Source organism: Rhamphochromis sp. 'chilingali' (genome assembly GCF_963969265.1).
Source record: "Rhamphochromis sp. 'chilingali' genome assembly, chromosome: 12".
Lineage (NCBI taxonomy): Eukaryota > Metazoa > Chordata > Actinopteri > Cichliformes > Cichlidae > Rhamphochromis > Rhamphochromis sp. 'chilingali'.
In genome coordinates, this window is record NC_137939.1 from 31,187,508 (window position 1) to 31,213,315 (window position 25,808).

Below are 25,808 nucleotides of genomic sequence, written 5' to 3' on the forward strand. Positions count from 1 at the left end.
AATTTCAAAGGTTACAGTCTCACCGTGTCACGGCATTTATTTCAGATTCTGAGCTACTCAAAGTGAACACTATCCGACTAACATGCAGGTTTAAAAAATGACAAGACTCCGTGCTTTTTAATGTGATGTCTATGAGTGTTCGGCATCTGACTCTGAACTAAACTAGTGTTGGCACAATACAACCAAATGTATCACGTTATGTCTTCTGCTATAGTGGCAGTCGATCAAAGTTCATTCTTGCCTTAAAAAAAAGGATGTGACCTGTATTTCTACAGTAAGTAGGCCTGTATTTCTGTTGTATGGAGCTATCCCTATCCCTGACACCTGATGGGAAAATTTGAACAGGAAGTGTAAAAAGTTAAAGTTAAATGTACTGTGACAGCTCAGTGAGCCCCAGTGGTGTGAACATAAATTCTTATCCTTTAAAAATTATCCTGTCTGTCTTTTTATTGGTTTCTTTGTCTGCCAACCCCTCCTAAACCATCAGGAGTTGGCATTAAGTTGACCTGAAAGCTACATGAACACTGGAAGAAATTCACTTGTCAAGCATCAGTTTGACAGCTGCTCGTTTCAGTTGCCTAGGTAACCCTCTAATGTATTTAGTAACAGGCCACATGTCAATCACTGGTATCCTATGTTGTCACTGGTGATCGTTTCAATTGTTTACCTAGAAGATGAGAAAAGTTTATCCCGGGTTTTACCTACTTTGCCTATAGTAACCCGAGGGTTCTTATCTACATCAGATATATTGATGTCAGTACGTTCCCTAGTAATCTCCCATCAACTGGCAAAAGTTACTTGGTTTTAGCATTTATGTACCTATAACATCCGATGAAAGCATCTTATAACTTTAATTTCATGACAATAAAATTTAATTTATATCCATATCCACGAAAGCAAAATTATGCATGCCTAGCAACCACCTAGCAACGAGGTAAAACGACCCTTTAAAAAAAAAAAAAAAAAAAAAAAGCCTTTCTCAATGTGAATAATTGTCTTTTTGCATGAATAGGCCATACAATACTATACCATGGCCATGTATTAGTATGCATAATAGCTATAATAAATCATTGATGTTAACTAAATGGTAACGTGGAATTGTGCTTGTAAAGCTGCAAGTAATCTCTTCAAACTGTGTTATATTTATACTTCTGAAGAAAGTCTTATAGACAGTAATTTTAAGCTGGAGAGAGGTGCCTCTGAGGCAGAGTTTAGTATTCTTCAATGTTATTTATAATTTACTAATTTATTAAATTACTTAGAAAATGTTAATCCTTATATGTAGCAGTGACTTCCCCCTGGTTTACACACTTTATTCCACGTTAGATAACACCATGTCTTGAATTCAGCTTACACATAATCCTCCACATATGCACACATATTATAAATAACCACATGAGACAGTCTCATGTGTCATCAGATTTGCATGCACATGCATGTATGTGACTGACCGAGTGGAGGAAGCTGGTTCAGTTGTTTGCCTTTGCATGCGTTGTGTGCGGCGCAGGAAATGCTCCCTCATGGAGAGTTGCACATCAGTGGGGATGTCAGGAGAGGTATGGCTTATCTTCACCGCAGCCTCCAGGAAACCAATCGAGCCCATGGGGTCCTTCACCTTCTCTGTTGCCATGGTGACTGGCGTCTGCTGGGGGCTGGGTAACAAGAGTGGCGGCTGAAGCGGGCAGTGCTGTGGGCCAAGGGGCGGGCTGAGGGATGGACTGAGAAAGGGGGCCTTAGTCCGCCAAGGTACCCAGCACAGCTTCCAGGAGACAAATGTAAGAAGTCCCAGGAATGCCAGGCCACAGACCACAAACACACCGAGCAGGAGGCCAAAAGTAGCGTCTGGTGATGAGCCACGGGGGCCAGAAACAGAGGATCATACAATATGGATAAACAGATGGTGATCACAAGGGTGAGAGGGGACAGAGGACACAGAGAAACAGAAAGAGTCGGTTAGGACATGATTTTTCAAAAGGCCTGGTGCTAAATCTGGTTTTAATGAAAGACTAAGGACAGTAAGCAAAAACTACAAGATTCATAAATATTAAAGTAACCTCCATTTGTCTTCCTTTGGGTCAACAGATAAGAGAAGCATGGTAGTGTAAACGGAATTTAAATGTGTGCATGTGTGTAGTGTGAACTCATACGGGGATAATTTTCTATGACATTACACTCATTCTAGTGGTAAAAGTAATTATAGCCTGACAGATGATAGTAAAAAAACCCAAAACAAACAATGTAAAGTGTTTACATTTGTAAAAAGGCTCATGAGAAAAGGACCACGGTGCCAGGAGCCTTCCACTGGGATTCTCATCATGAAGCAGATAAAGCGGCCGGGCACAGTCAAACTCATTTATTTTATGGTATGAAAATGCTTTCCAGGGAACAAGCAGCATACAAAAAGCTGGAGATGTACCAGGAATGCTGACGAGCACTCTGCAAGGATTCACAGGGACCATAGGGGGGAAAAAAATTACTAAACACAGGAAACATACAGGCTGCATCTCTCAAATTTCCCTTTGGGGCATCTTTCTTATAGTAATTATATCTCACTATATGACGCTTGGAGTGTCTTCCACGTGCTTCGACAGGGATTGCTTTCAATTCTCCAATCTTTGCCTGAGTGTTCTTTTCCATGCACTGTGATTGCTCAGATTTAACTCGTGCCATGGAGCATCTCATGGCCTCTCAGAGGATGCTCTAACCCCCCTCTTCTCTCGACATAACACCACAGAAATCAGCGGCAATACGCACTCGGTTTACTATCTGATATTTACCCAGCTCAGCCTTTTCTATAAGAAACCTGAGGCGTTTGAAGCTCTGTTTACTCAGGGTTTTAATTTTAGAGACCATATGTAGTATACAAATAGTAATCAGGCAGCTAATGTGCTATATTTAATAGCAGTCAGCAGTCAGTATTTTTATGCTGTTTTGAATAATTTTAGCTTATAGGTTTATTTAAACGATTAAGTGAATTTTTTAAAAACAATTTTGTGTCTGTGTCCATTTATCATTTCCCCTGCATCTCTGTCTGGTGCTTTTACTCCATGTCCTTGTCTTTTTCCTCCTTAGAGATGGTTGGCCCTGCCTTTACTGGTTCCTTGTTACCTTATCAGTTCCTCCTGTGTATTTAAAATCTTGTCTTTACCTCTTTCAGTTTCTAGTCTTCCCACTTATCTGTTCTCCTTCCTTTTAACTCTCTGCTGACTCCCACTGAATACCTTCTTGTATCTTTAAGCGGTTCTCTAAAATCTGGCTGTTTAGTTCTGGTTTTCATTATACAATGACATCACATTTTGGTTTGTGAAGTCCCATTTTGGAGCCTTGAGCTGCTGGCCATGAGAAAGAATGCAGATTTAAGACACTTTACACATTATCTTCACTTTTCAGACTTCGAGGCCAGTCCAGTATTTATGTACACAGTATATACATTTTATGGTTCACCCCTATGTGGGTTTAATTTCTGCATGCACTCACCTTACCTGCTGATCCTTATTAGTTTTGTATAAAAATATAAGTATTATTTATTTATTATCAGTTATTATCAGTATTTTTTTTCTCTGGTCATTTACTCCATAAACCTCTTTGATTTCTTTTAAATAAGCTTTAAAGTTTACAATTGTTTTAAGAAACATGGAACTTTAATATTTATCTCTAAAATACATTAGAAGTATAAAGTTACAAAGAATTAAAATACTTGAAAATAGCTTCTGTTTTTTTACGTCATGTTTCATTTTTTACTTGTCCAAAGTGTTATGGAAAAAAATCCCTAGAATCTGCAACCCCCCGTTTTGCACAAATTAAGAGCTTTGATGTTTAAAATTTCAAACTAAATGGAGAGTCCACTAAGAAGAATTTATAGCTTAGCCAAGCAGCGGTCTGGATTTCAAGTCTGGAGGATTTATGCCTGAAGAGGATTTCTTGGCTGTCCACAGCCCTGGCCTCTCTATGTCATCTGAAATTTCACACAGCTCCCCACAAAGCTTCATCTCAGCTGGACAGTCGTTTGCCGAGTCTTCATCCCCCGTCACGGCAAATTGAAGCTGACCCTGCACCGTGCAGTGAGATGTGCTGCTGCATGTCTGTCCTGACGATATTTCGCTGCAAAATATTTTGACAGGTAAGAAATTTCATTTGAACATGTTTACTCTGGTTTGTTTTTAACTTTTCCACTGCAGCAACACATCTTCAAACACAGGTTGACATTTGAGTTGGTGCCCAGCGCCACCTCCATGTTTGTGGGATGTTCTGAGTCTTAGTCATGTTAGTATTGATGAATTTTGACACTCCATTTATTGCATTTAATGCAAAATCGTGCACTAAATTTTAGAGCTTTGGGGGATGTAAATAGGAAGTCAAGATTTCCTGGTTTTAATATATTACTTGATATTTAAACCTTTATTCATGTTTGAGTTTTTGTAATTTGACATTAAAGCTATGGGGAATTAGCTGATAACAATTAGGTTTTATTCGAATTATCTGACATTAAATAAAATGCATAAAAACATCATGGCTTAGAGTCAGGTTTCAGGGTTACAAGAAGTGTATATTGTGTCATATTTGATAAGTTTAAGGGTTTTCAGTTATGATGAAATACAAATATAAAATGCCCTCTGGAAGGGAAAGTCACACTAACTCCAAATTCAGTTCAGTCCCCTCGACACACTTTCACTCCATTTACATGTTTGCATCAAGGATTCATCACATTAAGTGCTTTTCAGACCAAATAGCCTAAAGTGGAAGTGGATTATGAAGCCCTCCAACACAGAGTCTAAGCTTACTAACTACTGTGGGAAGGTAAAGCATGTGACTATTTCAAGAATGTCAGCAATAAACAAAAAGAAATGCACAATTTTTGTATATTTTAGATAATAAATTCCAATATTGACTAGAAATACCAATATATGAATATAGAAAAATAGGCTAATTAAAGAAAATTATAAAAACATCCAAATGAAACTGAATCGAGGCACATCTTCTAATAAGTGGTAGACATGATCTTAGTATGCTGATTACAAGGTCATCTCCAATCTTGCTGCTGTATTTCTACAACCCCCTTACTTAAGAGACCCCTCATGAGCTTCAAGTGTGACTCCACACACTAACGGAGTGAGAGGGAGTAAGGGCCTGACTAGAATTAGGCTTAAATAAGTGTATATCATGCCTGTAGGCTCTGATTTGATATTAGGTTTGAGTATGTATTTTTATACTGCAGCTCCAAGTACTGACCGTGTTGATAAGGGGGTCCGTAAGGCACACACAATATCTAAAAGTGAGCCTCGCTGTTTGAAAACCTCTTCAGTGAACTACTACTCAAGGTGACTTGTGTAAACACGCAGGCACACATGAGTTCTTTGTAATACAAAGTTCAGACTCAAGTATTTTAAAGTTCACATTTTCAACTCTGGAGAGAGAACTACACGAAAAACTCTAAACGATACTTCAAACAACCACACTTTAGACAAACACAGACAACCCTTCTTTGAGGAACTGGCAAAAGATAGACGTTTGTCCAGTCGGCATCTATTAACGTTTTCCAAGGTCGCATGCTGGCTCTGTTAATTCTGCTCACAGAGGTAGATTCAACTTCATCCTCAAACAGTAAGAAATAACTTATATTTAAAGTCTCATGCAAAATTTTATTCTCCCACCAAGGGCAGCTGTAAATTGCTTATGACTTGCAAAGATAGGCCTAACTAGAATAACGATGGATGTTATGCTTGCAGGGTCATCTCGGGAGGTCTTAGCAGGTAGTTAAAAATTTCTTAATATGAGTCCTACAAATCCGCACCTTTTATTTAAGAAATCTTTTGCTTGTTAGGTATCTGAGGTAAAAACAGTGTGCAGCACAAAGCACTTCACGAAGTAAGTTTATTTCATTTTTTTTATTTCAAACATGTGCCTTCACAATCATTACAAAATATCATTCCATTATTTCAGAATCAGAATCAGAAACTTTATTGTCATTGTCATGAGAACAACGAAATTAAGAATGGTCCCCGATCATTGCATCATCCCTAGCAATATCAAAATATAAATAAAACAATAAAATTCAATAAATAAAATAGATAGAATACTTAAAATACTAATAAGATATAACAGTAAAACATTCACATACATTCCCACACACATGCTTCAGACCGTGCATAGATTAACACAAGAGTGGCGTGATGGACATTTTTTTGTAGTATTCAGATGTGTTATTGCAGTTGGATAACAGCTGTGTTTGAGTCTATTAGTCCTTGCTCTGATTGCCCTGTACCGTCTGCCTGAGGGCAACAGTTCGAACAGGGAGTGGCCAGGATGTGAGGTGTCTTTTATGATGTTTTGGGCCTTTTTAAAACAGTGGGCGTTGTGTAGAACTTCCAGTGTGGGGAGAGGGCAGCCAGTGATCTTTTGGGCGGTGTTAATGATCCCTTGGAGTGCTTTCCTCTGAGCCCCTGTGCAGCTAGTGTACCAGATGCATATGCAGTAAGTTAGAACACTCTCAATGGTGGCTCTGTAGAAGGACACCAGCAGTCTCTGTGTGATGTTATTCCTCCTGAGAATTCTCAGGAAGTACAGTCTCTGTTGGGCCTTTTTCAGCAGCTCGGAGGTGTTCACACTCCAGGAAAGGTTCTCCTCTATATTGACTCCCAGGAAGCGGAAGCTTGCCACCCTTTCTACACAGTCCCCATTTATGAATAGTGGTTGGATCTCTGCCTTTTTCCTTCTGAAGTCTATTATGAGTTCTTTGGTTTTTGAAGTGTTGAGGAGGAGGTTATTGGCCTTACACCATGACGTCAGCTGCTCCACCTCGTCTCTGTACGTAGACTCGTCTCCCTTGGAAATGAGCCCCACCACTGTGGTGTCATCTGCAAATTTCACAAAGATGTTGCTGTGGTGGCGAGGAGTGCAGTCGTGTGTGTAGAGAGAGTAGAGCAGTGGACTGAGCACACAGCCCTGGGGTGAGCCAGTGCTGAGACTCAGGGCTGAGGATGTGTGATGGCCAACTCTGACTCTCTGTCTACGGCCCGAGAGGAAGCTATTGATCCACATGCAGGTGCTGTATGGAAGCCCCCATTTGTTAGAAAAGGAGTAGGCAGAAGTATATACTCTGCCAACAGATGACAAAAAAGTGGATACATATTTAAAAATACTTAATGTGCTGATCACTGCAAAAAAAGAGTCAGAAAGTCTTAGCATCTTGAAAAAAGAAGGCAACTGGACATCTTTGAGTTAATGAAGACACTTGGAGAGTGCCAGGTTTTTAACACCTATTGGGGTCAGAAGATGCCAAAGTTCACATTTTTAACTGAGAAGAGGAGGCCACTGCGTTTGTGTTTACTGTGAACGACCATCACTGAACAGAGGTGCAGTCCACAGATCCCTTCCCACGTGCTTCTACCCCACTCACACCTCGCCTCAGGTGACCTCAATAGGTCTCATGATGGGCGAGGGCAAAGTTTCACATGAGCAAAGGCCGTTTTTCCACCCCTTGGCTCATGTGATGATTCAAATGCCATAAACAGCCAATATTTGAATAACAGATAATAATCATGGTTTTTTTTCAGTGTAGAAATGGGATAGTGTCCTAAACACAGATGCTCTCTTTTGCATCACATTTTGCCTCACAGTTAATTTCTGAGTAGAAAATAATCTCAAAGCTGTACACATTAACTTTTCTGACCCTTAATGGATGTGATCCCTCTTTTTATTCCTGTAGTCTCAGTATCTCACATAATTTCAGCCGTGGTGTTTTCTGTTTTCAGATCATTTGCAGTCTCAGTGGATTCAGGATGGGCTGATGGCTTGCAGTTCAAGAAGGAACATAATAACACATTTCAGCCTGGCTCAAAATCACTTGACACTTCCTGTACTTGGCTGAGAGCAGACTTTGAACTGGACTCAAGCTCTGCCTGACAAAGTCTGCCAAAACACAAATCCAGACAAGAGTGCTTATTGAGGAAATGTTTGTGCAGTGATCTTTTCTTCCTATCACAGCTCCACTGTCACTTCTTGAACTTTTGCACTTTCTATGGCAGACGCCATGCTGGGTAAAGGTATAAAAAGAAATAGAGACACAGATTTTTTTTTTCTTTAATCGTCCATCTTACACCACTGTTAATGAGAAGGGTAGTTTTTCCTGTGCCTCTGGTACAAAAATAGAAATGACAAAAGTAATTTGCTGCTAATTTCTGAGTGCTTTTATTGTCTGCCAGTGTTGAGAAGATGTGACAAACTCAATGCAGAAAGCTAATGAAGCAGTGATAGTGAGACAGAGACAGAGAGCTGGTATGACTGCTTGAGGAATAGAGAGTGATGGAAAAGCCATTGTTCTTCCTCTCCAGACAGATGGGTAATGGAGCAGAGCTGCGTGAACATATTACTCCCTCTGGACACAACCTCGCCTGACACCGTGAGACTAAACTGACCTCAGGGTTTACCGCACTATTAATGATCACACCCACGCCAAAGAAGAGTGGACTCTCACTATCCTGCAGCCAATCAAAGGGGTCTTTTTGGGGTCCTTTCATGCTGCAGACGCCTTTTTCGCAATCAATACTGCAGCGGCTGACTCAGTCTCACTCCAAAGCTGGGCTTTAGGGCAGGTGAAAAGGGCAGGGAAGTGAAGTATGGAAGATAGGATGTTCAACTATGGGCCTTGCGTGAATGCAGCTCGAGCGCTTTCAAATCGTTGTGGCATGCTTACCCTTTCCCACAAGCTGAAGCACATTGAGGGCTGAGGCATGCAACAGGTTGCCGCTCTCTCTGCTGCCACTGTGTGCGTTTCAGTACAGGCCTAGTTTCTTGTTCAAATCAAGCTTCCTTTCATCAGATATTTTGTGACGGTGCCCAAGGGTTTTTTTGTTTTATTTGACGAATGTGCTTAAGGGTCTGACCTGGTTTCCATAGTTACGCAATAACTAGAGAAAGTATGGATCCTCCGTGTTTGCTTGCAAGAACCAATTAATCTCTTGCCCTTGTAGCTCATTGATATTGAAGGTGGGCTTCAGCCGTTGTGCCCTGATGCAGATTATGGGATTACTGAGGCTGATGGCTCTGTCATTTTTAAGCGAGTAAGATTGCAACAATAGTCTCAGTGAACTGAAAGTATTATTTTAAACTAAACCTTTTCTAGGCTCTAAAAACTTTATGGTTTAGATTTACTTGATTTACTTTAACTCATTCTGTCTTCACCCCACCATCCTTCTAATGGTGATTTTGTGGGTCTGACAAATTTAAGTTATGTTCCACCCTGGGATGAGAACATGCTGGCAGATCTTAAAACATCCTGCTAATAAAAAAATACATTGCTTTAAGTATTTAAATGACTGCACAGAAGGTTTTTGTTCTTTCATATTTAGTATAGCCAGTCACTTTTATTGCTAAGTAAATTCACACATTAAAAGGTATTTGGTGGATGATGATAAGCACAGAAGCGGTGAGTGAAAGGTAGCATGGTGATGTCTTAGATTTTCAAATATGAATGCAATAGAACAAAACAATATGCGAACTATATGAATAATATAAATAACTGCCTGTTTTATAAGAAGAGGGACCTGCACAATAAAGTGGACTCATTCTTTGCAGTCACAGTGGAAATTTAACCTGTTGTTTAAGTTATATGAATCATTATATTATGGATGTATGTAGCACAAAAATAGATGGAATTTAAATAAGTTAATGCATGAATGCAGGCATATATGAATATATAGGTTAAACCCTCTGGTCAGTAACATGTATTTATGCATAAACATGCAGATAAAACATGCAGGGATGCAGAAAAAAAGCTAAATAACAGGTTAGGGTTGGTAAAAATAAGCGGAGCGGTTGATGTATTATGTATTTTCATATTTACTTTAACATTTTCCTGAATTTGAGAATTTATTTCTGCACGCAGACACATTGCATTTACCCTCCACAGCTGTAGACTGAAGTTAGGACCACCCACCCGATGTTACTTCTGCATACTCAAGTCCTTGTTTTCTCCCCCATATGACAGAAGCAGATGTGATGTCTTCCTTCTGGATATGTTTCTAAGAAAACTGAAAATCCTCTAAAATGTTACTTTGCATTGACTTTTTCTTTTATTACAGCTTTTATTTCTGTAACGATTTGGGCAACATATGGTGTAGAGTCGACAGCAGAATTTAAAGTACTGCTTTATTGTGCCCCCTCGTCCCAGCAATCCTGTGGCTATGTTAACAACACAGATTGAAATATGGAATTTAAACAGGAAAAGGAATAAGCAGGGGTAAAAAAAAAAAAGCCTTCTTAAACAGAAACCCCCCGAGATTTCGGGCGATGTCTGTGAGGATGGTGGCGAGTGCTGGTGCTGTCTGTGCCCCACACACTGAAATAACTCATCTTTTCTGCCTTTCACACAAGGCTATGACATCTGATATTTCTGTGGGGGAAAAACAGAAAAACTTCTGTCTTCATGACAAGATAGAAAAAGCAGTCTTTGGCGATTTCATGTATTTACCTGACATGACAAATTAATGTGTTTCTGCATCTTTCCACAATGTACAGAGATACCGTTTTCCAAGTAATACTGAATAACCTGCGGCAGCTTTTAAAACTAGTTTCAGCTCAAACATAAAGAGCAGTGAAGCAGATCTGTTATTAATGGTTCCAACTTCCAGAAAAAATTAAACTGGTTCAGGGAAAGAACACATTACACAACAGGTAATGACATTTCATGGAATTAGAAATGTGAGCTGACTTTGCACAGCTGATTTTAGCCCCCAATAGGCTTTGTATTGTACAATCCCCTTAAATTGTAAATGTTTCCCAAACACACTTGTTTCAAAGCTGTCACTAGTAGCTTCCCTGTCTGCTTTCCCTAAGGGGTGAAATAATACGCTCTAATCTTGATGTGGGTACCTCAGCCATTTTTGGATTTCTGTATCCCATGGTGTCGTTTTCAGAGCAATCGGAAACTCCCATAATCCTCCAGATCCCCAAATCCTAAAGCCCCGACACCACATGTGAAGAGGAGTTTAGGCCCCAGCAGACTCTGAGACTGTGGGAAAAAAATAACACCCTCACATTTTCTGTGAGCATCTTTTCACGCTAAGGTGGGAAAAGATGCTCATGCTTTAGGGAAAAAAATGTCTAAACCAGCCTCAATGAAATATAATACCCCTATTAGTCATTGCTTTAATTTGAATTGAATATTTTTACAGCAACAGTGGTAACAGTACAATTACAGCACCCAGCTGTGTTGGCAGTGAGACAAAAGGGGACAGAACCTTTTATAGACACAACACTTAGTTTCTTTCCTCCCTGAAGTGAGCTCGGGTGCTTTAAGTGGGAAAAAAGAAAAAAATAGTGAATATTGGGTAACATGTCAGAAGCATCAGAGCTGACAAAAGATTTGGGGCGATGCCGCGTCTCTGCTACATTCACTTAAAACCATTTGCCCCCAATAGTCAGCTCAATCACTCTGTATGGTTGACAGTTTGAAACCTGTGGGGCCAAGATATTCTGTCAACCAGAAATGTGTCCAAATACTTTAGAGCTGTCTGTAGGAGCAGGTGGTGGTTTTTGTTTTTTCAGCCTGAGTTTTGTCAAAATACGCCGCAGAGATGTCGTGTCCAGGAACCTGTCACTGTGAAAACACAGACAGCTCGAGGATTCGGCTGCTTTGGGACAGATTTTTGCCTCTGGAATGCAAAACGCCAAATATATTCCGCTGTAGTTATCCATATCATTTAAAGATTAAGTAGGACGCAGCTTATGCATGTATAATTTCCAAACACCTCCAAAGGATATAAAGGTTTAAAATCTTTTTTAAATTCTATATTAACAAAGTAGAATTTTGTGTTGGTTTCACAGTGCACAAAATAATCAGATTTCTGTTGTTTTTGTCCAGCCATGTATAATTTACTCATAATTAAGTTAACCCCTTAAAGCAGCAGTGCAGTTTCAACCTGTTTTCATTCTCAGGGTATCGAATAATACAGTTTTTGTCAAAGTTGTTGGCAGATATGCACCATGGCATTATTGTTTGACCATAGTGAGATGAGTCTATCATTTTCAATTCATCACAAGCTCACAAGGATTCTTGCAAAGGACCGGCATTTAAATGCACCGGGTAAGCATATTTTTTTATTCAAACCTATGCCGTACTTTTGTGATGTACAAAATGAGAAGTTGATTGAAAAAGTGAAAAAAGGTGCAAAACACAAAGTTACTGAATGGGATTCATTGCCCAGCATTTTTATTACTGTTTGCTCTCTGTGTCTAATGCCTCTGCTAATGATGTGTCACCTTGTGAGAAGGACACATTCTGCATATCTCTGCAACTCCAGTGGCAGGTGGCAGTTCTCTCACTGGTGCTCCTGTCACTCACTGGGAGTTTTAACTTCAGAATTGCACAAAGTAACACTAACGAAATCATTCAGGACATGGCCGTGCCATTTAAATTAACTTTGCACTTGGTGTTGACGTTCAGTATGACATCTCCATAAGGTTAGGGCCAGCTGATTGATAAAGAGGGAGCAGAGGTCCTGGCTCTGCACAAAAGCTGATTAAAATCATCTACACTGATTCCCCTTGAAAGACCAATAAAAACAGCACTTTGTCAGGTTTGAAGAGTAATGTCTCCAGTGTGCCATATCTGACACACAACAGTTAGTCTGCCAAAATATTTCTGATTAAACTTGCTTCGCTGTACAGGACAGAGGATGTCAAGCAGACTTCTGACAGTAAAGTTTAATGTATACTTACTGATTGCAGAAGAAGAAGTGGCTAGAAATGTTTAGAGGGGAAGGCCGAAGCTGAACAGGCCAATCACAGCTGCACTGACTACAAATTTCTAGGGAGGTGCATTTCAGGTTATGATGTAGGGTTTTAGAAAAGTTTTTGGTTATGATGTACTACCTGCAGTGATTATTTAATTTTTGGTTTTAAATTTATTGCAAATATTTTTCATTTTGGGCTTTTTTATTGTCATTTCACATGCCTGAAGTTTTGATATCTGTCTTTATTCAATTTCTGGGTTCCTGTTTTGATTTCTTTAATCTAGTGCACTGCAAGGTTTATTTCTTGTGACATCTTTGAGTGTTTGTTTCCTATTTTACCTAATGGTTATTCTAGTTACGAGTTTTGGTTTCTTGGTTTCTGTTAGTAAAGTGCAGTGTTTCCCTGTCTGTTCCTCCCCCTGTCAATGCGGTTTGTCTTTTTTCTCCTGTATTCCCTTTTCTAGCTTCCCGTTTAGTGTGAGCCTTCTTGTGTCCATGTTTACAATGTCTCCTTTGAGTGCTTCCTTGGTAAATGTTAGTATTCACTTCTGTTTCTGACACGGTTCTGGGTCCGTTGGACCCAGTATTTTGAGTTCATTATGTTTTGGTACTTTTGCATCATGGATTTTCCTTTATGTTTCTCTGGTACTTGGTGTTTCAGTTATCTTGGTGTTTTTCTATATTATGATTTATGATCTGATACTGTTGTGATTATGATTATCATTTAGTAGCCTTTGGTCAGTGTCAAGTCTGTCTCTGTCTAGTCTGTGTCTTAGTAAAGTGTGTTTTGTTTCCTGTTTTACTTTGAAGGTTCTTGTTCCTGTCTGATGTTAGTATGTGCAGCTTTGTTCCCCCTGTCTCGTTAGCCCTGATCTCTCCCAGCTGTGTCTCCCTCCTGTTGCCGATTCCCCCGTTACTACCCTGTGTATATAAGCCCTGTGTTTTCCCATGCTCAGTGTCGCGTCGTACCATCAGATTATGCCTGTGTGTTCTTGGTCTCAGTGTTCCGTCCTCACTTCATGTTTGTTTTCCTGCCAGCAATAAAGCTGAGGTTTTTTGAGTAACATTCCATTTTCCGAGTCCTGCATTTGGATCCTCATCTCTGCCTGCCCGCACACAGAGCCCTGACAGTTTCAGTCTCCTTTGGTTATTTCCTGTTTTACTTTGAAGGTTTGTTTTCTTTTGTGTCCTGTGTTGGTTTTGCTTCCTGTCTGTCTTCCCCTGAATGTCCTGATTGTCTTCACCTGTGTTGATGACCTGTTGATTGTTCTCTGATCACCTTCTGTGTATAAATAATCCTCTCTTTACTTCTGCAAGATTAATGAGTTATACTTCGAGTCTTTATTCTTGGTCTATTTATGTCTTCTGTGAATCCCCATGTGGTGTTAGGTACCTTTTTTCTGAGCTTTTGTACTTAGTCTTCACAGACTTTTTATGCATCTTGCTTTTGTTTCACATCGTCTGTCTTTGTGTCCTGCATTTCGGTCCTGCTTTACATGCGTCATTTCGTGATGTGGTTGTCTTTCTCTAAACTCAGCCAATCCATGTGTACCTAAAACTTATTGAACTCTTATCACAGCTTCATCAGGTGATAAGACTGATTTATACTGTGATTTATTTTTGAAAGCACAGAGAAATGATGATGCTCTTACGATAGTGTTGACTTTTTGCAACTTGCAAGTGGTTATTGTAGTTAGTCTGCATGTCTTCTCTTCACATTCACTCTTTCTTGCAAGATGAATGAATGTAAGGTGGGTTTGTATTCAGTAATAAATGATCCAAGAAAAGGTCCTGCCCAACCAGTTTTTTCTGCATTTCAACCCTCAATCCTGCTCTTTCTACAGAGAACTCCTACTGTGGGCGAGTCCAACAAGCTTCCTTTAATTCAGGGAAAAAGTGGCATGTGGCACTATCGATACTAACTCCAACTATCCACCAAAATCCAAATAAAATATTAAAATCAATATTTGTAACTCTGAAGTAACATGAAAGCTCCCATTTTGTTTATAGCTGTGTCAGCAGTCCTGTCTGATTACCTCTGAATTTGAATTACAAAGCTGGAGTCTTGTTTTCTGAGACTTTTTAGTCTAAACAGTTACATTTTTTTTCATCATAACTTTCAGCATCAATCAGTTTTTGTACGTCAGTTCTCTAGACTTAAGTTTCCACTGTCTCAGTTTGTAATGACTTGAGTTTGCTAATGGACTTCAGAGGGTTCATGCAATATGCCAGCACTCACACTCAATAATCTGCCCAGGAGAGCCACTCAGAAGGCTGTTATCTCCTCCACAAGTGTGAAGTTAATCAAAGTGAAGTCTCCCCTCTCCTCCGCATCTTCACTTCCTCCAAACAGTTAAAAAAAAAAGTTATCTACCCAGGAAACTTAAAATATTTCTCATTACAGAATTCAATATATTTTGGCCTGTGCACATACTGCATAGGGTCAAATATCATTTGCTGTTTTCTGCAGCCAATCGGAAGCCACAGGGGAAGCTTCCCATGAGTCCGTCTGTGTCGAGTTCAGTCCAGTATTAACATCTGGTCCTATCATGCAATTAACCTGCTTGTTGACCAGGATCCCCTATCTCTTGGCACATGGCTTTCAGTGTGCCTGGTTGCCTTTATTCTTGGGGGGCCATTTGCACTGAGCAAATATTGAACTAGACAGCAGAGCTTCACAGGCCTGCTTCTCTTCTATTTAAGAGAAAATAACAAAATTGAATTAAAAATAGAAAATACAAATTGGTAGATGAAAAATGATGAAAGGTGTGCGCTGCCAAATGAACTGATTGCTTATCAACACAGACTACACTGTGACTTTCCAGAGGCAAACCATAAATGAACATTGATTTGCTTCATTAAATTCAATTGTCTCTTTTAAAGTTTGCCTTATTTTGGAATGGATATTTAACATTATAATATTATGAGAGAGATGGGTGTTTTTTTTTCCCTTCAGTTCATTTTGATGGTGTGAATATAAGAACTGCAAAGAAACACAGAGACCCAGGAAGATATTTAATGCAACTGAATACAGTATTTCTCCCATCAGTGTTTGGACAACAGCAACCAAGTCTTCTTAACTGAATAAGCTCAACTTAATTAGTTAATTTATCTATTCGTCTTTTACTAATAATAAATCATGCATTTAAAATTTTACTTGTTTTGAAAGTTGTAGGAACCACATTTCCAAAAATACTGAGAAACCCATTGTTGGCTTTTGTCTGGTCTCCGATTTGTTGCTATTTTTAATGGTTAAAACTACCCAGCAGGCACACGTGAAACACTGATGTTATCTCCTTGGTTATAATCAGTTGCAGTATGAGAGCAAAAACTGAACCGAGAGTGGACAGATGCTGACAGGTTCACTGTAAGAGATACCATTTTGTTTTGTTTTTTACAGTAATAAATATTAATCAAATCATTTTTAATAAAGAAACTTAATGCCATCTTTTTTCAAAAAACAAAAAAGCTAATTTAGTTACCAAATTATCATGACCAAAGAGCCACACAGTGTCTTCTACACGTATACAGAGCAATATATTTTTTTTTTATATAAAGAGCACCTAAAAGGGAAAAAAAACTGTCTCAAGAATCTAAATGGGATTATTTTGCAAGATTAACAATCAAAATTAATCTGATAAAGGATGCTTTCAACCCACTAAATGGCTAAATAGTAACAATACTGAATCATGCAATGGGGTGATCAAAGGACAGCTGGTAACATGCAGCTAGCTTAGCTAGCATCGTCTTCTGTGATAGCTCTGAAATTTATCAGAAACAGGAGTGGAGACCTCGAAAGTGGTTCTTCATATATATATCTATAATAGGGTGAGATGCCACTTGTGAGGAGGTATGTTACTAATAACTGTTGCCCAGCTGTTTGTGGTCCTTGTGAATGTAAAACTAAGTGTAATTTCTCAATAAAGTGATTAAAACGGTCTCTCCAGTTCCTCTCCCTCACTATGGTGGCTATAAACACATTTAATGAGCCATTATGGCTCGACAACAATGATTGAAGACATTTTGTTCAGGATATTAACTTTTTTTTATTATTGTGAAACAGAAAATGTCCAGCCACAGGTGAGTATGTAAATGATGTGCTCATATAAACAAACCTGCTAGCATCAGGCTCTTGAGACCTTATTACAACCCCCCGTTGCTACATGGGCACATTATTTTCCATATTGACATTGAGCATTGGCACTGGACATAAATCATTCCGAATGTTCCAATGCTGAAGCAATTCCAGGGGATAAACCCAACATTATTCTTTCCTTTGGGTTGTTCTCAGTATAGTGACATGCAGGGATTTGTTCCCCGTCATTTAGGTGTCCTGAACCCCAAACTGCGTCACCTCATCATTGCCCTTGTTGTCAGTCAGAAACACGCCACCTGACCTGTGATACATGTGCGACCTGCCTGATCCATCGTCCTGTCACTCCGCAGCTAATGAATTTTTACCGAACAGAGGGCTATAAATATTATTTCCAGTATGTAGTTATAACTACATATAAGAAATCATATATGATTTCTTTTATATGAGATGTGGAGGAAAGCAATGTCATAAAGCAGCTGGAGTTCGAAGCTTTACAAATACAAGAAATCCTGACACCAGTGGGGCAGGTGGACTGCACAATGCTATCAAATAAAAGGTGGCAATTTATGATGTTACGAGGGTGGAGGAACTTTATTGATTTGGCTGATGCTTCCTGCGTGCCACAATATGGAAGTTTAAATTTCCAGGGTTATAGCAATAACAGCTTGCATCCTGGCCCTGTAAAAATGGCTTAAGAACATTTTGAGTTTCAATAATTTTCACCACCAGGGATTTTAAATTGATGTGTTACATCCATTATAAGCACAAGTTCTAAGTGTTTGGTATTTCACAGTGAAAGCTTTTGCTCCACTCAAACTGCTTCATTGCCCTGAAATATTACATTGTTAATCATGATGAATAAATGCGACTTGGAGCATTCCTGTCATGTGAGGAGAGGGTGTGACTGATGTGAAGCTGTGAGAAGACTCTACAGCTTCTTAATGTCTCTGATTAGGCTTAGGGAAAATATGTGGGAGAAACATAATGGAAATGCTAATGTTTTGGCACATTCTTAAGAGCCTATTAAAATGTCTGATTGTTTACCAGAGGCTGAGTGTAATGGATGTTTTAATAGTGTTTGCTTAAAAGACAGAGTAAAGAAATATATGTGTAGAAGAGATATTATTAATCTCTCATCTACACAATATTAATAATATATAATAATAAGGGCTGTTTGTTGTCATGGCGCTGTCAGTACAACATTTTAATATAAAAGAACTGATGGAATTTTACAGAATAGTTTTCGCTAAGAGGTTAGCTTATTCAATTTGTTGATTCATTTTGTTTCTAACAGTAAAGCTGAAAAAAAAAAGAAACATAACTCGAAATTTCGAGTTAGTGCTGGCAATCAGTAATCTATTTGAATTACATCATTTCCTTGTTACCCGGAAGCTGAAGCCCTCAGCTAAAAATGCTACAGCTAAGCTACCAGTATTATAGCCAGTCATGAAATGCACAAATTGCTGAGTGGTTTCACAAATGATGAAGTCCTTGCTTTATTAGCTGAATCACATGGCGTTACTATTTGGCGTGCCAAATTGTTGCATTGGTAGCTCACGATCCAGTTTTGAGTACACATTCTTCTGTGCCATATCCTTCCAGGTAACAAGAAAATGACATCATACATGTAGGGCTTACTGATTGGCAGCGCTAACTCGAAATTTCGAGTTATTTTTCTCGAAATTCCAAGTTGATAAGTCAAAATTTTGAGAAGATAACTTGAAATTTTGAGTTATGGATACTTTTTTCTTTTTTTAGTGGCGGAAATGGGCTTCCATGGCTAAAAGCTACTTAGCGCCTGGCTGCATAGCTTTTAGCAGCTACCTAAAATGTTTTTGGAACACCAGCCAACGGGATGACTGTTTCCTTCCAAAGTATCGGTGCTCCTTAAAATTAAGCTGCTAACATTAATATTTTCCAAAGTCCTAGCTTTTTTGCATACTGTTCTCCAAACTTGTTCCTTTTTAGTTCTGTTTCTCTTTAACAGTGGAATAAATTCTTCTGATGCTCATGCATGGCAGCAATAAGCTCGTCCTTGAGTTTTAATTGTCAGTGGTGTGAAGAGAATCCACACTCTGTGAGAGAATCTCAGCTAGCAGACATTTATAACACAGCATCTGTCACAGTCCTGAGTCTGTGGACTCAGTGGTTTTGTTTTCATTGTTATTATCTTTGGTTTCACTTTAATTCTGATTAAGATTTTCCAGTTCTGAGGTTGGTTTCTGTGCTCCTGCTGTGCTGTGTTAGTATTGTGTCTCTGTGTTCATGTCATTTCCTGTTTTATTTTGACAGTGCCATGTCCTATGTTAGTGTGGTTAGTTTTGCTTCCCCTTGTCTCTTTATGTCCAATTAATCCCAGCTGTGACTCCCTCCTGTTTCTTATTCCGATTGCCCTTTTGTGTAAATGAGCCCTGTGTTTTCTCCTGCTTGTTCCTGGTTCGTCTGCGTTATTTCCTTTGCCTTATCCTGTGTTGTTTCCCAGAGTCTCCCTGCGTCTCTGTTTCAGGTCTTTTTGTTCGTTTTTTCCAGTTTAGTTAATCTTAGGTTCTGCACTTGCCACCTCCTTTGCTGTTTGCACCGTCACTGTCACAATAAAACTCATTCTCATCACAAGCCGTGCCTGTATCTTGGGTCCATTACTAAATTGCACATGGCTTGCCCCGCTAGCCTTGACAGCATCAACAACTATTTCTCAAAAGTTAAAATAATTTCACCTCGTGTTGGTGCATATTTACCTTTATTTGCATTGCCTGGTAAAAATCTGTCTCTTGATTACACTTTGCATATAATACCATGCTAAAACTTCACTGTGGATTTGGGATGAGCACCAAATGCTGGTTGATGCTTAATTCATTCAACTTGGAAATAATTTTATTGGCTTTCAAGAGTGTTAAGATCTATACCAGTGACACTGTTCATTAACATGAAGCCTGTCACTGGTTTGCAGGAGAGGAAACTGGAGGAAACAGGCATCCCAGCTTTGCACAAATGTATGAAAAATCCACCTTCCAAAACTTCTAAAGCTCACTGCATAACATATTTTGTACAGAATAAAATAAAAATGAGTGTAATATCTAAATTAGTGACGCTGTGGCTTCCTAAATTGGATATATGTTTGTTCAGCCTGCTTAAGAATAGGGAGAAGTTGCCAGAAACCACCTATCATTATTAGAAGTTATCACCCATTTGTATAGCATCACTTTGTTAGATTCAAAGGGAAAATCTGGACTCTAATGGGATCCAGTGACCTTTATGCATAGCGTGGTTTGGGTAGCCTTGTTCTCTCAAAGCGAAGGGTCACTGCAAATCAATGCAGATTTATTCTGACTGATCACCTTCATCTTATGATAAAGCATTTCTGTTCTAATAGTGGGATCTCCTTCAGGATGACAGTGGTCCAATCAATACTGGGCGATGGTTTAACATGAAAGTAATATAAATCATATGCTTTGATCTTTGCAGTCATCAGATGGAAGCCTAATTGAATACCCATGGGACATTTTTGATCGAATGATGGAGAATCAATACCAAGATACATTGAAGCTGGAGTTTTGGTACACGGTGGTTCACCTAAAGTAGACCCTTTCATCTGGTTTCCTGAATATAGATAAAACCTAAGCATAATCTAAATGAAATAAAATAAATGACATTTGATATTGTTTTTAGTCTCAAAGAAGGTTTAATCCACGCCTGAGAAACAGAGCATTTATACTGAATTTGCTCTGTGATCGGTCTGCAGTATCTCATTAAATTAATCTTGCATGAAAATCAAAGTGTAGCTAGAAACCTACTGGTAATTGAATCATGCCAGCAATGATGCCCATTAGTGTGTGCTTACTGTGCAATTTCTCTCTTGGCCTTCATTATGATCTCAACCGTACCTCTGCGATGCTAATGCTTTAAAAAAAGAAATCCATCCAGGTATAAAACACCTGCCAGAATATCTAGAACCATCTCTGTGGTGGCTCAACTCCAGTAGGTGTCAGCAGGGACACATTAATTTCTCACATACTTATTAAGGATACATTAAATCACATTTAACCTTCATTTGGTAAAAAATGCCACATCACATTTTTTTGTGGGCATGACCTTAGGTTGACCTGACCTTAGCCTTGGGGTCCTAAATGATGGCAGCAAACAACAAGTCAGCATGGGGAAATGATGCATCCATCACTCTGACGCTGTTGAATCGACCGTGGCCTGACATTTGGAACCCAGTTGCTCAGAAGCCACTAGCCTCATGATGCATTACATCTCAGCTGATAATAAGAAAAATGGTGAGTAGACTACGTTTCATCATAAGGAAACATTATTGTTGCTCAGCAAAGCAGCTAACACCATTTTTCTTCTCTGAATGTGCATTGATTAATCCGATCTTTATTAATGATTATTAACTGTGCAATGGAGATGCAGTTCAGAAGCTTTTTGCACCATATGCAACGATATTACTAATATCTGTTTAAATTTGTTAGTGTTAGTCAACTTTTAACGTTAGTCAATTTTTCTGTACTGGAAAACATTCTGAGATGTAACCTCCAACGCAGAAACATATCAACTTTTTAGGTTGACTGTTTGGAGAAATCTAAATTTATATTCTCTACACCGAACAAAAACAGAGCCACACAGTGCCTTCGGGGTGTTTTGATCTTATCTTTGCTGGTGGTGTTTGGGGAGGAGGTCAGCATTCAGCAGCAATATCAGGTTGTGATCAAAGGTTTGGGATACAGCTGAGTTCCAGTAAGAACTCGGTAGTGCCCGAGCCTTAATGAAATAAAACCTGTTACACTCACTGCCAGTCATGACTGCCTTGAATCTCTTAATATTTCTATTTATTTGATCACTAAAAAGTGTAATTATGGGTACATTTCCTCAATAATATGTTGAGGAATAGGTTTGAGAATGTTTTAAAGTAGCTCCTCATTATTTATTATTTTTAGCTTCTTTGTAGCAAGCTGAAGAAACTAAGTGTTTAAACTTTCAGTTACTCTGTGGCAACTTTTATAATAAAACTATTCACTGGAGAATACTTTTACACTTGGGGAGATTTTGCTGCTTTTGTGTCGAGAGCCCTCCTGTGGATTGCACACAGAAAAATGATGCTTCACGAGATGAATCACGGGAAAGGTTAAAAAGAGCGAAAACAAAACTTTGTTGCACAAATCCGATTTATTTTCTCCAGTCTTCACATTTTCTTGTTAGGAGCTTAGGTTGTGATTCATAAAGTTGGTAAATTCGGCCTTAAGAAGACATCATCTACTGTTAAGGTTACACAAAATTGTCAGTGAAATTTAATTAAACAAGAAAATAATGGTCAGCTAAAAGGATAATTAATACATTTATACTTTAACTAAGGGAGATTCTGCAGGGCCGAAAGGCTGAAGGGGTGTCACCTCATATTAGTCCCCGCTCCGTAACATTCATTAACTCTTTTTCCTATTTTTCCTGTCAGGGAAAATGGCGTTTGCTCCTCACCGGGGGGGCTGTGCAGATTCAATTAATTTTACTTGCTAGTTGCTGTGCATGCATGATGCACTGAACTTTATTTACACCAAATCAAAAGGGTCACAGAATGAGCTGATAGCAGACAGCAAGCCCACTGGAGTTACTTTGAAAGAACTGTGTCAGAATAAAAGAAAATATCTGAGCTTTCCTATTTTTAGTGTGTTCTGTTCAACACAAACTAACAGCACTGATGGGGTTTGTCTCAAACCTGTGCTCAGCAGCAAAATAGTTGTATACAAGAGTGAAAATGACAGGGTGTGAACACAATACGGGTGTTAATGTCACAGACGTTTATTAAACTTTAAGTCTCTCTTTCTATCAGAGAAACACAACCTCCAGCTATTCCCAGTTAAAGCATCTCAATATGAATTAGGCTTGACTGACTGAGTAGCTCAGTACATCTTCTCTCAAGCAAACTGCATCAATTTTAGGAGTTGCTTTCTCCATTTAAACTCAATATTTTTCAGTCGAGACCTTTGGTAAATGTATCAAGTGGCTTGTGCCAAAGTATCCGATTTAAATTGGATTTGTTTTAGGGCACTTTCCCAGAAAGGTACCTTGACACAGACCACAACAGCTGTGATTGGTCTGTTTGGGAGTAACATGCCATGTGAAGCAGTAGCCTGTATCGACAAGCGCAGGGATAATTCTTCATTAAACAAAATGTAAAAGGTTGCAATTGTATCTTCCTTCTTCGCAATGGTAAATACAAGAGCCAGTGTTTTCTAACTTCAATAATTTCTGAACTATTATGCCATTCCTGCAAGTGTTAAGTATATTTATTAGCTCAAACTCCTAGAAATTACATGCAATGCCAAAATAGCATCACCCAGTACAGCTTAGGTTCTATAGGGATTAAATGAGGGCTATAAATCAAGGTTTAGAAGATATTACTGTTGTGTTAAAGAAACAGATAGGGTCTCACGTTGGGACTGGGGCTAAAAAACCTTGATGGATTTGGGTTTTTTTTGTTTTTTTCCCTGTTTCTCATGGGTGCAAGTATATTGTGAGTATTTCAGCCGAGGCAGTCTGACATTTCCAGTCGGTCTTCTTAGCTGGGAGGCAAAAAGACATATAAGAGAAGTTGTAAGGTAAGAAATTTGGTAAGAGACTCTTTGGCTGTATAATGCACTCACATGGCCTCGTTGATCTGAACCCATCTCTACCTGCCAAACAGACGCTTTTATTTCAGAGGTGCCACATAAGGCCACCTCATGAGCGTTGCATTCTCCTTCTCTTTCCTGGGTGGTTTATTTAACATTACTTTCTTGTGCTTCCGCTAAACCAGTACAATCATTTTCAGATGGCGTATCCTCTTGTTTACAAGAGGAATATTGTTTCCTCTCATGGACAGCAGGGGTATTGATTCACACCGGATGGCTGTCAAAATTCCGCCCAGTTTTATATTGTATTGAAACAAATTGTGCCTGGAGGGGGACATCAGAGAGCTCAGTATTATCTCACCCATCCTGCAGGCGTGTACTCCCAGCTGTGTGCTTTAGCGGGTTTATCACACCGCCCTGCACTATTGTTCACACACTAAGCTCCCGCAAAGGGACATTTTACAGTCCAGCCTTGGTGAGTGACATTTTAACAAGATAGTCATAAAACATGTCACAGGAGGGAGGAAAGAAGACAAAATGCCAGAATCCCTGAATCCGCTCACAAAGAAACGCAAACGATCCCTGCGGCTATCCTCATCACACACAATCATGTCACCACTGCTCAGACCGCCTGCCCGAGCGCACACAGTCTTTGTAACCATGTATATCTGCACATCCATGAACACACACATATACGTAGCCTCCCAGGAAGGCCACCGGGGTCCAGTCATGGCACGAGCCAGCAGAAAACTGATAAGTCTGGCTGGATTTGTTTGATTTAGCCTCCCAAAGCTGCTGCTGCCACTGAAAGGAGGGAATAATATATAACTGCACTGGAGGAACAGGTGAAGGGAGGCAGGGGATCTAAGCCAACCGCAGAGATAAACATAAGGAGGATTAAGGCTCAGCCCAAAATAACAAGTTGTACATTTCTGTAGCAGATATTTCCTTACACACATTCTAATAAAGTCAAGGCAGGAATGAAAGCTTATCACAGATGAAGTACTTTAAATCCCAAGTGACAACATGGCAGACGCTGATCAGAATAACACAATTTCCTCCTACTCAGGCTGACATGAGGCACAGGCTATCCTGCTGTATCTCTCCTCTATTAGCCCCACAGCTCTGGCGCTTCATCAAAGTGTCATGATGCACGTTGATCAAACCCAGCAAGAGCGAGAAGGAGAGAACAAAAGTGACATAAGCGTGTGAACACAGAAGCAGACAGAGACACAAATAGAAGACATGCACTCACACGCACAGAAAGCAGTGACCCAACTTAATGTTTTACGCTATGCAGCTGAGTAACTCTCCTCACCTCTACTATACAGGTGAACACAAAGCACCGGTTCAGCTGTTCAATTATTAATAAAAGCCATGGAAAGGACAAATCAATATCACCATATTTTCACCCGGGTTCAGCCAGCAAGATAATGGGCAGAGGTGCGTAAGATAGAGGCGGAAAGTGCAGCTGCAGACATCCACTGTAATCAAATATTAACATGGTGCTTCATAAATGATAGAGAAGAGTATGATATAGTTAGAAAGGCTGCCAAAAGAGAAGTACTTTCATATCAGCGTGCATTATTCAAAAGTAAATACAGTGCAGTTTAGCGAAGAACTGTATTAAAGACTGATTAACAAATGAAAAGCCACTGCTGCTCTGCATCTGCGTCTGCAACTGAGTGCGAAGCACTACGAGCGCTACACTCTCGCATCCCCACACAAACTGGCATGCTGCAACCTGTTTCACAGCACCTCAGCGGGCACTGAATCCAAGCATTCGTCAGAAACAACCAAACAAGGAAAAAAAGGCGCTCAAAGCATCAGATTTGAATCTCTGATTCAATCTGCTGTGACAGCTTTGTACTCACCAGTGACAGTGTCTCGCACTTTTCCCTTTCCTTGATCCTTTACTGTCTCCCCCTCTTTCTCTCTCGCTCACTTTTCTCTTTCTCTTTTGCCTCTTTTTTGTTTCTGCCCCTCACTCTCTCCTTCGATCCACTCCCTTGCTTGCTCCTGAACAGAATGAGCCTCCACTGCACTCAGGATCCCTGTTTCTATGGCAGTGTGAGCAAGCAAGCAAGTCAGCAGGATACTGTAGTGCAAATGTCTAGGGGCAGGTCCTTCACTCAGCCCAGCGAACAGTCAAACAAGCTCAATAGCCTCTCACTTCAATCCTGTTATGCTAAAATACCCTTAAGCCACTTGAATTTCTCTAGTGGAAAACATTGTTGAGACAAACATGTAGTGAAGGAGAGAAACAAACCAGAAACATAGTAAAGAAACAATTATTCGCTCTCTAAAAACACAGGCAATGCAGCAAAAAAAGTACACGCGCATAAGTTTAGAGCCATGAATATTGATGAGGGGATC

The 25,808-nt window shown here is 39.5% G+C and overlaps 1 protein-coding gene across 1 annotated transcript in view; it reads right to left on the minus strand.

Moving 5' to 3' along the window:
* syt6a (synaptotagmin VIa) overlaps positions 1–25,460 on the minus strand; it is a 49,700-nt gene extending 24,240 nt beyond the window's left edge. Inside the window, exons 1-2 of the mRNA XM_080899760.1 lie at positions 25,307–25,460; positions 1,452–1,842 (exon numbers count right to left, since the gene is read on the minus strand). Coding sequence (XP_080755886.1) covers positions 1,452–1,630 — 179 coding nt within the window. The 5' untranslated portion in view covers positions 1,631–1,842; positions 25,307–25,460. The remainder of the gene's footprint in view (positions 1–1,451; positions 1,843–25,306) is intronic.
* Between the last annotated feature and the right edge of the window lie 348 nt (positions 25,461–25,808).